Source organism: Salmo salar, chromosome 06 (genome assembly GCF_965601325.2).
Source record: "Salmo salar chromosome 06, fSalSal1, whole genome shotgun sequence".
Taxonomy (NCBI): Eukaryota; Metazoa; Chordata; class Actinopteri; order Salmoniformes; family Salmonidae; genus Salmo; species Salmo salar.
In genome coordinates this window covers 16,080,001-16,092,500 of record NC_138296.1, presented here as the reverse complement: position 1 = coordinate 16,092,500, position 12,500 = coordinate 16,080,001, and the positions used below count along the sequence as shown (strand labels likewise).

Below are 12,500 nucleotides of genomic sequence, written 5' to 3'. Positions count from 1 at the left end.
TTGTGGGTTCGATTACAGGATCAAAATGGCCAGAAACAAAGACCTTTCTTCTGAAACTCGTCAGTCAATTCTTGTTCTGAGAAATGAAGGCTATTCAATGCGAGAAATTGCCAAGAAACTGAAGATCTCATACAATGCTGTGTACCACTTACTTCAAATAACAACGCAAACTGGCTCTAAACAGAATAGAAAGAGGAGTTGGTGGCCCCGGTGCACAACTGAGCAAGAGGACAAGTACATTAGAGTTTCTAGCTTGAGAAAAACAAATCTGCTATTTCCAGCGACAATAGTCATTTACAACATTAACAATGTCTACACTGTATTTCTGATCAATTTGATGTTATTTTAATGGACAAAAAAAATGTCCTTTTCTTTCAAAAACAAGGACATTTCTAAGTGACCCCAAACTTTTGAACAGTAGTGTATATACAGTGCATTCCGAAAGTATTCTGACCTCTTGATGTTTTCCACATTTTGTTACGTTACAGCCTTATTCTAAAATGGTTTAAATAGTTTTTTTCCCTCATCCATCTACACACAATACCCCATAACAACATCACAATACCCCATAACGATATCACAATAACCCATAATGACATCACAATACCCCATAACGACAAAGCAAAAACAGGTCAGTAGAATTTTTGCAAATATAAAAAAAGTTAAAACTTAAATATTACATTTACATAAGTATTCAGACCCTTTACTCAGTACTTTGTTGAAGCACCTTTGGCAGCGATTACAGCCTACAGTCTTTTTGGGTATGTCGCTACAATCTTGGCACACCTGTATTTGGAGAGTTTCTCCCATTTCTCCCATGTAGATCCTCTCAAGCTCTGTCAGGTTGGATGAGGAGCATCGCTGCACAGCTATTTTCAGGTCTCTCCAGAGATGTTATTTCGGGTTTAAGTCCGGGCTCTGGCTGGGCCATTCAAGGACATTCAGAGGCTTATCTTGGCTGTGTGTTTAGGGTCATTGTGAAGGTGAACCTTTGCCCCAGTCTGAGGTACTGAGCACTCTGGAGCAGGTTTTCATCAAGGATCTCTCTGTACTTTTCTCCATTCATCTTTCCCTCGATCCTGACTAGTCTCCCAGTCCCTGCCGCTGAAAAACATCCCCACAGCATGATGCTGCCACTACCATGCTTCACCGTAGAGATGGTGCAAGGTTTTCTCCAGACATGATGCTTGGCATTCAGGCCAAAGAGTTCATTCTTGGTTTCATCAGAACAGAGAATCTTGTTTCTCATGGTCTGAGAGTCCTTAAGTGCCTTTTGGCAAACTCCAAGTGGGCTGTCATGTGCCTTTTACTGAGGAGTGTTTTCCGTCTGGCCACTCTACCACAAAGGCCTGATTGGTGAAGTGTTGTTGAGATGGATGTCCTTCTGGAAGGTTCTCCCATCTCCACAGAGGAACTCTGGAACTCTGTCAGAATAACCATTGTGTTCTTGGTTACCTACCTGACCAAGGCCCTTCTCCCCTGATTGCTCAGTGTGTTCTTGGTTACCTACCTGACCAAGGCCCTTCTCCCCTGATTGCTCAGTGTGGCCAGTTGCGGTTCCAAACTTCTTCCATTTAAGAATTATGGAGGCCACTGTGTTCTAGGGGACCTTCAATGCTGCAGAATGTTTTTGGTACCCTTTCCCAGATCTGTGCCTCAACAGAATCCTGTTTCGGAGCTCCTTCGACCTCATGGCTTGGTTTTTGCTTTGACATGCACTGTTAACAGTGGGACCTTATATAGACAGGTGTATGCATTTCCAAATCATGGCCAATCAATAGAATTTACCACAGGTGGACTCCAATCAAGTTGTAGAAACATGTCAAGGATGATCAATGGAAACAGGATGAACCTGGGTCTTCTAGCAAAGGTCTGAATACTTATGTTAACCTGTTGGGGTTAGGGGGCAGTATTTACACGGCCGGATAAAAAACGTACCCGATTTAATCTGGTTACTACTCCTGCCCAGTAACTAGAATATGCATATAATTGTTTGATTTGGATAGAAAACACCCTAAAGTTTCTAAAACTGTTTGAATGGTGTCTGTGAGTATAACAGAACTCATTTGGCAGGCCAAAACCTGAGAAGATTCCAAACAGGAAGCACCCTCTCTGACCATTTCTTGGCCTTCTTTGTCATCTCTATCCAAAACAGGGGATCTCTGGCATAACGTGACATTTTCTAACGCTCCCATAGTCTCTCAGAAGGCGCCAGAACGTTGAATGATGACTTTGCAGACCATGGCTGAAAAACAGTAGCGCATTTGGTAAGTGGTCGATCTGAGAACAATGAGACTGGGGCGCGCGTGCACAAGACGACTCCATGTTTACATTTTCAGTCTTTGAATGAAAACAGGGTTTCCCGGTCGGAATATTATCGCTATTTTACGAGAAAAAAAGCATAAAAATTGATTTTAATCAGCGTTTGACATGCTTCGAAGTACGGTAATGGAATATTTAGATTTTTTTTGTCACGAAACGCGCCGGGCGCGTCACCCTTCGTTACCCTTCGGATAGTGTCTTGAACGCATTAATTCCACTGGCTGTTGACTAGCCCATAGAGGTTAATGAAGGTATTTCTGTTTTTATTTTTAATACATTTGCAAAAAATTCTAAATACCTATTTTTGCTTTGTCATTATGGGGTATTGTGTGTAGATTGATGATGAAAAACATTCATTTAGTCAATTTCAGAACAAGGCTGTAACGTTATTAAATGTGGAAAAAGTCAAGGGGTCTTGAATAACAGCCCCAGACCATTATTCATCCTCCATCAAACTTTACAGTTGGCACAATGCATTGGGGCAGGTAGCGTTCTCCTGGCATCCACCAAACCCAGATTCATCTGTCGGACTGCCAGATGGTAAAGCGTGAATCATCACTCCAGAGAACACGTTTCCACTGCTCCAGAGTCCAATGGCGGCGAGCTTTACACCACTCCATCCGACGCTTGGCATTGCGCATGATGATCTTAGTCTTGTGTGCGGCTGCTCGGCCATGGAAACCCATTTCATAAAGCTCCCAACAACAGTTATTGTGCTGATGTTGCTTCCAGAGGCAGCTTGGAACTCGGTAGTGAGTGTTGCAACCGAGGACAGACGATTTTTACGAGCTGCGTGCTTCAGTACTCGGCGGCCTTGTTCTGTGAGCTTATGTGGCTTACCACTTCTCGATTGAGCAGTTGTTGTTCCTAGACGCTTCCACTTCACAATAACAGCACATACAGTTCACCGGGGCAGCTCTAGCTGGGCAGAAATTTGATGAACTTTGAATGACGGTGCCATGATGGTGCCATGTTGAGAGTTACTGAGCTCTTCAGTAAGGCCATTCTGTTGCCAATGTTTCTCTATGGAGATTGCATGGCTGTGTGCTCAAGTTTATACACCTGTCAGCAACGGGTGTGGCTGAAATAGCCAAATCCACTTCTTTGAAGGGGTGTAGACATACTTTTGTATATATATATATATATCTTTACACCCAGATCCCAACAACAGCTCCTCCCCTATTCCACCTCTCCCTCTCACTGTGTGCCAACGAACAGCGCTCCTCTCCAGACCATCTCCATATGGTTCCCATGAAATGAACAACAGACCAGCTCCATATGAAAATGTGTCAGAATCACAGCAACATGAGAGACAAAGAGACTGTGCGCCAAAGAAATGTAGCTTGAGAGACAAGAGAATCTTAGAACAAATACCAGCTCACACATACACACACAATCTCATGCACGAACACACACACACACACACACAGTATGCTCTGTGCTGCTGCTGGTGGGATACAGCCGACAGGCCGACACCCGTAGAGAGAAGGCGAGGAGCCTGGGTAATTGTTCCCGCTCATCATTTTGATGAGTTGCTTTTAATGCAAAACAGTAAAAAGACAACATGCAATTATGTTGAAGCCAGAGCAGCTGAATATGGCTGATGAACAGTCTGGATTCAATCAGGATCTTAATGCATTATGTACAATTAAACTGCAGTCTGGGTAATGGCCTCCACTGCAAACTGAGTAATAATCCTAATCATTACCACCTCCATTACTTTTATTAGGCTTGGCATTATCATCGTCCGACTTGTTAATATTATTCTGTTTTCCAGCACACAAATCTCCCCGTGGCTTTGATACCCGTTGCTAAAATACGTTTCGTATGTTAACTTGTGTTTTGTGGGTGGAAGGAACTAGAAGACACTAACACCATGTTGTTTCAGCGAGATGGCTGTAACTCCATCCACTAACACCATGTTGTTTCAGAGAGATGGCTGTAACTCCATCCACTAACACCATGTTGTTTCAGAGAGATGGCTGTAACTCCATCCACTAACACCATGTTGTTTCAGAGAGATGGCTGTAACTCCATCCACTAACACCATGTTGTTTCAGAGAGATGGCTGTAACTCCATCCACTAACACCATGTTGTTTCAGAGAGATGGCTGTAACTCCATCCACTAACACCATGTTGTTTCAGAGAGATGGCTGTAACTCCATCCACTAACACCATGTTGTTTCAGAGAGATGGCTGTAACTCCATCCACTAACACCATGTTGTTTCAGAGAGATGGCTGTAACTCCATCCACTAACACCATGTTGTTTCAGAGAGATGGCTGTAACTCAATCCACTAACACCATGTTGTTTCAGAGAGATGGCTGTAACTCCATCCACTAACACCATGTTGTTTCAGAGAGATGGCTGTAACTCAATCCACTAACACCATGTTGTTTCAGAGAGATGGCTGTAACTCAATCCACTAACACCATGTTGTTTCAGAGAGATGGCTGTAACTCCATCCACTAACACCATGTTGTTTCAGAGAGATGGCTGTAACTCAATCCACTAACACCATGTTGTTTCAGAGAGATGGCTGTAACTCCATCCACTAACACCATGTTGTTTCAGAGAGATGGCTGTAACTCCATCCACTAACACCATGTTGTTTCAGAGAGATGGCTGTAACTCAATCCACTAACACCATGTTGTTTCAGAGAGATGGCTGTAACTCCATCCACTAACACCATGTTGTTTCAGAGAGATGGCTGTAACTCAATCCACTAACACCATGTTGTTTCAGAGAGATGGCTGTAACTCAATCCACTAACACCATGTTGTTTCAGAGAGATGGCTGTAACTCCATCCACTAACACCATGTTGTTTCAGAGAGATGGCTGTAACTCAATCCACTAACACCATGTTGTTTCAGAGAGATGGCTGTAACTCCATCCACTAACACCATGTTGTTTCAGAGAGATGGCTGTAACTCCATCCACTAACACCATGTTGTTTCAGAGAGATGGCTGTAACTCAATCCACTAACACCATGTTGTTTCAGAGAGATGGCTGTAACTCAATCCACTAACACCATGTTGTTTCAGAGAGATGGCTGTAACTCCATCCACTAACACCATGTTGTTTCAGAGAGATGGCTGTAACTCCATCCACTAACACCATGTTGTTTCAGAGAGATGGCTGTAACTCAATCCACTAACACCATGTTGTTTCAGAGAGATGGCTGTAACTCAATCCACTAACACCATGTTGTTTCAGAGAGATGGCTGTAACTCCATCCACTAACACCATGTTGTTTCAGAGAGATGGCTGTAACTCCGTCCACTAACACCATGTTGTTTCAGAGAGATGGCTGTAACTCCATCCACTAACACCATGTTGTTTCAGAGAGATGGCTGTAACTCAATCCACTAACACCATGTTGTTTCAGAGAGATGGCTGTAACTCCATCCACTAACACCATGTTGTTTCAGAGAGATGGCTGTAACTCAATCCACTAACACCATGTTGTTTCAGAGAGATGGCTGTAACTCAATCCACTAACACCATGTTGTTTCAGAGAGATGGCTGTAACTCCATCCACTAACACCATGTTGTTTCAGAGAGATGGCTGTAACTCCATCCACTAACACCATGTTGTTTCAGAGAGATGGCTGTAACTCCATCCACTAACACCATGTTGTTTCAGAGAGATGGCTGTAACTCAATCCACTAACACCATGTTGTTTCAGAGAGATGGCTGTAACTCCATCCACTAACACCATGTTGTTTCAGAGAGATGGCTGTAACTCCATCCACTAACACCATGTTGTTTCAGAGAGATGGCTGTAACTCCATCCACTAACACCATGTTGTTTCAGAGAGATGGCTGTAACTCCATCCACTAACACCATGTTGTTTCAGAGAGATGGCTGTAACTCCATCCACTAACACCATGTTGTTTCAGAGAGATGGCTGTAACTCCGTCCATTAACACCATGTTGTTTCAGCGAGATGGCTGTAACTCCATCCACTAACACCATGTTGTTTCAGAGAGATGGCTGTAACTCAATCCACTATCACCATGTTGTTTCAGAGAGATGGCTGTAACTCAATCCACTAACACCATGTTGTTTCAGAGAGATGGCTGTAACTCCATCCACTAACACCATGTTGTTTCAGAGAGATGGCTGTAACTCAATCCACTAACACCATGTTGTTTCAGAGAGATGGCTGTAACTCAATCCACTAACACCATGTTGTTTCAGAGAGATGGCTGTAACTCCATTCACTAACACCATGTTGCCTGCCTCCCATGTGAATACCTTAAACATGGATTGGTCTAAGCATGAGCTAGAGTGAGTTTCCACCATGTTTCTTACACCAATCCCTAAAGCAGCAATCAGCAGTAGAATCAACAACAAAGCGGACTCCCCACCTGGTTTGGTAAAAAGCTGAGGGATAGGGCTGGAGACATTTAACCACTCTCATATTCATAGACAGAACTACGGATGCAAGGGTTGACCTTCAGTTATATCAAACGTATAGTTTAACCATGTTTTGAGGCTATACAATGTTTGTTTACATTTTCTTTGTTTACAAACATTTGAGTAAAACAAGCTTATAGTTTGGGTTTCTGATGGGGTACAACAGTTAAACTGAGCTCATGAGGCATTTATAAGATATATTCTTAAAGAATCAATGGGTATAAATCATTAATTTATTATAAGTCACAAAATGGATGTAGCCCCTTTAAATCCCATAAATCCATGGCGGGAAGTGAATAAGTGCATGACTCTCTGTGGCCGCAACATCTAAGGGCCGCCCATCCCCAAACAGAGTGTCCATTAACAACAAACACAATCACAGCTGCATCAAACAACATCAGGCCCAGCTACACATCATACGACCAGAGCAGTGATTATCAGTGACCACAAACACAATGTAGATCCTGCAGCACATTCCCCGCTGGCTTGCCCTGGCCAAGACACAACAGCTGGCCTAGTCTTAAAGGGGTAGTTCATCTTAATGACAAAATTAGTTGGAATGTTCCTTCTTAAAGGGGTAGTTCACCTTAATGACAACATTAGTTAGAATGTTCCTTCTTAAAGGGGTAGTTCACCTTAATGACAACATTAGTTAGAATGTTCCTTCTTAAAGGGGTAGTTCATCTTAATGACAACATTAGTTAGAATGTTCCTTCTTAAAGGGGCCGTTCACCTTAATGACAACATTACCCACTTGGCACACTGGTTGAATCAACGTTGTTTCCATGTCCTTTTAATGTTATTACGTTGAACCAACATGGAATAGACATTGAATTGATGTCTGTGCCCAGTGGGTAGTTAGATCCTTCTTAAAGGGGTTGTTCACCTTAATAACAACATTAGTTAGATGCTATCTAATTCTGGAAGTAGTCTGTACACCAGGAACCATCTAACTAATGTTTTATTTTGCTTTAACTATTCCTTTAAACATGGAGGCTATGCCTGGGGCTTGGCATACCCTGAGTCTGCTGTGTTTAGGCGGGTCGGGTGAAGCAGTCAGAGCCTGGGTAGGGTGGGAACCACCACAACCACCAAAGACACAACAGCTGAACAGCCCAACCCTGCAGTCTGTGCAACCTCTTTACTGGCGTGCGTGTGTGTTGTTCAGTGGGCTGAGTGACATTCTTGCTGACGTGAATTTGAATACCGCAACATTTTTTGCCTGAACTATTGACCCGTCACTCCATCCAAAAAAACACTGCATGGTGCTTCACCCCAAACATGCTCCTGGGGAGGGGCAGAGGCCTATTTCAGAGCCCAGATAAAAGGGTGGGAGCCGGGCTAATTTCTTAAGGATTACGAGCCGCCTGTCCTCCACTGGAAACTCAACACAGGCTGAGAATACCTGCTGTCAGAGTAAGATTACAGGCTGTTCAGCTCCAGCGCCGTACTATGGAACGCCGTTTGGGTCTTTACATGTCCAAAAAGATACACGTCAAATAACACTAGTTGACGTGTCAAATAAGCTTGTTGACCAATCAGGACCTGAATATGACTGCACGTCCCATAATAATTTAACGCGTTCATACATTTTTTTACATAGTTATTAATCAAATTTCAAATCAAATGTATTTATATAGCCCTTCTTACATCAGCTGATATCACAAAGTGCTGTACAGAAACCCAGCCTAAGATCCCAAACAGCAAGCACGGTGGCTAGGAAAAACTCCCTAGAAAGGCCAAAACCTAGGAAGAAACCTAGAGAGGAACCAGGCTATGAGGGGTGGCCAGTCCTCTTCTGGCTGTGCCGGGTGGAGATTATAACAGAACATGGCCAAGATGTTCAAATGTTCATAAATGACCAGCATGGTCAAATAATAATAATCACAGTTGTCGAGGGTGCAACAAGTCAGAACCTCAAGAGTAAGTGTCAGTTGGCTTTTTCATAGCCGATCATTCAGAGTATCTCTACCGCTCCTGCTGTCTCTAGAGAGTTGAAAACAGCAGGTCTGGGACAGGTAGCACGTGTGACACATTGACTACACTATCACTCGTATTCCATATGTCACAACGATTAATCGATACATATCGCTATGATGCTGGTAAAGTTGTCTCGCGCACTTGCCCTTCCCCAAGCTCTGGACAGTGCTGCCCTTCTCCAAGCTCTGGACAGTGCTGCCCTTCCCCAAGCTCTGGACAGTGCTGCCCTTCCCCAAGCTCTGGACAGTACTGCCCTTCCCCAAGCTCTGGACAGTGCTGCCCTTCTCCAAGCTCTGGACAGTGCTGCCCTTCCCCAAGCTCTGGACAGTGCTGCCCTTCCCCAAGCTCTGGACAGTACTGCCCTTCCCCAAGCTCTGGACAGTGCTGCCCTTCCCCAAGCTCTGGACAGTGCTGCCCTTCCCCAAGCTCTGGACAGTGCTGCCCTTCCCCAAGCTCTGGACAGTGCTGTCCTTCCCCAAGCTCTGGACAGTGCTGCCCTTCCCCAAGCTCTGGACAGTACTGGTTGTAAAAAAGTTAGCTAGCTGATGGATTTGATGCAAACAATGTTCTTCCCCAAAAACACAGCAAAACGACAAGTTGTACTGGTGCTAGCTAAATACCAAAGAAGTTGCGGTAGAACAAATAATGCCTTATTACCAAGGCGGTATTGTAAACACATCGTTCGTGGCCGGTGTTTGCTTGTTTGCAGACTTTTTGTACAGCTTTGACCGTGCTCTGGTAGTAGTGGTGGCGCTTGGCTTGCATGTGCAAATTCATCACACACAACATTCTATAATAGAACTGTGTTATTTGAGGTGTATCTTTTTTGACACGTAAAGACCCAAACAGCGTTCCATACCGTACTGCTGAGAACCTGAGTTGTGTTCATTCGGGCACGCAATGGAAAACGTTTGAAAGCGGTTTGCAGCAGAACATGAAAATGGGCGTTTCTTATTGTATTAGTTCAGGTTAGGTAATACCTCCCCGTTTCGTTCCGTTTGGTGCCTAATGAACAGGACCCAGGAGACGCTGACATTGAGGGCTCTATCTGAACAAACCCAACACAGTGGGAACTGGAAGTGCTAGCGGTAGCGCTATAGAGGGCTCTATCTGAACAAACCCAACACAGTGGGAACTGGAAGTGCTAGCGCTAGCGCTATAGAGGGCTCTATCTGAACAAACCCAACACAGTGGGAACTGGAAGTGCTAGCGGTAGCGCTATAGAGGGCTCTATCTGAACAAACCCAACACAGTGGGAACTGGAAGTGCTAGCGGTAGCGCTATAGAGGGCTCTATCTGAACAAACCCAACACAGTGGGAACTGGAAGTGCTAGCGGTAGCGCTATAGAGGGCTCTATCTGAACAAACCCAACACAGTGGGAACTGGAAGTGCTAGCGGTAGCGCTATAGAGGGCTCTATCTGAACAAACCCAACACAGTGGGAACTGGAAGTGCTAGCGGTAGAGCTATAGAGGGCTCTATCTGAACAAACCCAACACAGTGGGAACTGGAAGTGCTAGCGGTAGCGCTATAGAGGGCTCTATCTGAACAAACCCAACACAGTGGGAACTGGAAGTGCTAGCGCTAGCGCTATAGAGGGCTCTATCTGAACAAACCCAACACAGTGGGAACTGGAAGTGCTAGCGGTAGCGCTATAGAGGGCTCTATCTGAACAAACCCAACACAGTGGGAACTGGAAGTGCTAGCGGTAGCGCTATAGAGGGCTCTATCTGAACAAACCCAACACAGTGGGAACTGGAAGTGCTAGCGGTAGCGCTATAGAGGGCTCTATCTGAACAAACCCAACACAGTGGGAACTGGAAGTGCTAGCGGTAGCGCTATAGGTTCAGGGGAGTCGCAGAAATATTGTTGCTGTTTTCACAACCAAGAAAGATGGGCGCAGTGCTGGTGCTGGCGCCAAAGGGCTGGGTTCTGATGAACAAATAAATTGGAGGTGTGTCGAGGCTTGGCCCTCACTGGCCAATCAGAATGTGCTCCATGGCTAAATATGTGGTTGCTTCAAGTTGTGTATTTACGGTCTTTTATAGGGGCTAGGCCTACTGGAAATTACATTATGGCTGAGCATGGACATGCCAAACGTTGTCAACAAGCAATATTCAATTAATTATTGATGAGGCCCAAAAAGAGAGCTGCCTGAAATTATCCCTTTGCATCACCTTTTTAAGGACACACCGACAATATTTCCACCCCTCCCACCTGAGCACAAAGAGCTGATAAAAGACAGGTCAATTACCAACCCTTGCGCAACAGTTTGAAAATAGCAGAGCTCTGGCTTTAACAGGTGGAAACTGCCAATGAACGTGCGTTTGACACCAACGCCAGCCCAAGATAGAGCCCTGAGGCTTCATAGACTGGGAGAGAAGAAGAAATAGGGGATTCTCTTACAAGTCAATTAATAATGATGGCAGCATAGAGTACAGAGTGCTGAGTCATCTTCACATTTACCTGAAGATAGTCTTTGATCTAAAAATGAAACCACCTAAAACCCCTGGATGTGTGTATCATGAGGATATGTTATGTGGCTGTCGATCCTTAAAGGCCTCCGTCACGTTGAGAAGACTGCTAGCTAAATATAACAGACTACATCATGCTAAATTGGTGGTCAGGCGTCACTCATTCCATCGTTTTTCCTGTGGGGTTTCTCTCTTACCTTCGTGTGAGTGAGGGAACCAGATCTGAGAGGCGCTGGAGTGGGGCCCACCACGGAAGGATCCGGGTGAAGAGGGTGAGGAGGGGGGCCGGGAGGGGTGAGAGGGGTGGGAGGACGAGCCCAGACTGCTGGCCAGGAACGTACCCATGAAGGAGGCAGAGGAGTTCCCCATCAGACCACTGCCTATAGCCACACAGAGAATGAACACAATGAGAGAAAGGAGAGGGAGAGAAGAGGTTATGGCTAGAAGTACCTTGATTTCCGGGCACATGTCTCACATTAATTCTGATATTCCAATGAATAGGCGATTGAACAGCCCTTAAATGTGAGGCAATGTGAGACTTCGGTTAGAGTTATGGTTATGGCAAAGCATAAAATACGGGGGGAAACCTGCTGGCAAAGACCTTCCGGGCAAAGATTTTCACGTCATAAAACAATGGGAGCATTGATTCAACGGAGTGAGCATTGATTCAACGAAGTGTAGGTATCTATGTATGTTTCATGACTACACAAGCTGTATGCTGTACCTGAACATCACTGAATAGTGTGGACAGTATCTTTTATTACTGATGGCAAAGCACATATAACCTGACAAGATCCTTTCAGGGATCCAAACATTGCAAACCAACATCATAAAGGTCTGTGTTAGAGCAGTTCAGTGTTCATTACTACAACCTTCATTACTAATACCTTCATTACTACCTTCATTACTAATACCTTCATTACTAATACCTTCATTACTACCTTCATTACTAATACCTTCATTACCACTACCTTCATTACTACATTACTACTACTACCACTACCTTCATTACTACCTTCATTACTAATACCTTCATTACCACTACCTTCATTACTAATACCTTCATTACTAATACCTTCATTACCACTACCTTCATTACTACATTACTACTACTACTATTACCTTCATTACTACCTTCATTACTAATACCTTCATTACTACTACCTTCATTACTACATTACTACTACCTTCATTACTACTACCTTCATTACTACCTTCATTACTAATACCTTCATTACCACTACCTTCATTACGACATTACTACTACTACTACTACTACTACCTTCATTACTATT

The 12,500-nt window shown here is 44.2% G+C and overlaps 1 protein-coding gene across 1 annotated transcript in view; it reads right to left on the bottom strand.

The window, feature by feature from the left end:
* Positions 1 to 12,500, bottom strand: part of LOC106606381 (BAH and coiled-coil domain-containing protein 1) — a 302,712-nt gene that overhangs the window by 191,434 nt on the left and 98,778 nt on the right. Inside the window, exon 3 of the mRNA XM_082976139.1 lies at positions 11,403 to 11,585. Coding sequence (XP_082832265.1) covers positions 11,403 to 11,585 — 183 coding nt within the window. The remainder of the gene's footprint in view (positions 1 to 11,402; positions 11,586 to 12,500) is intronic.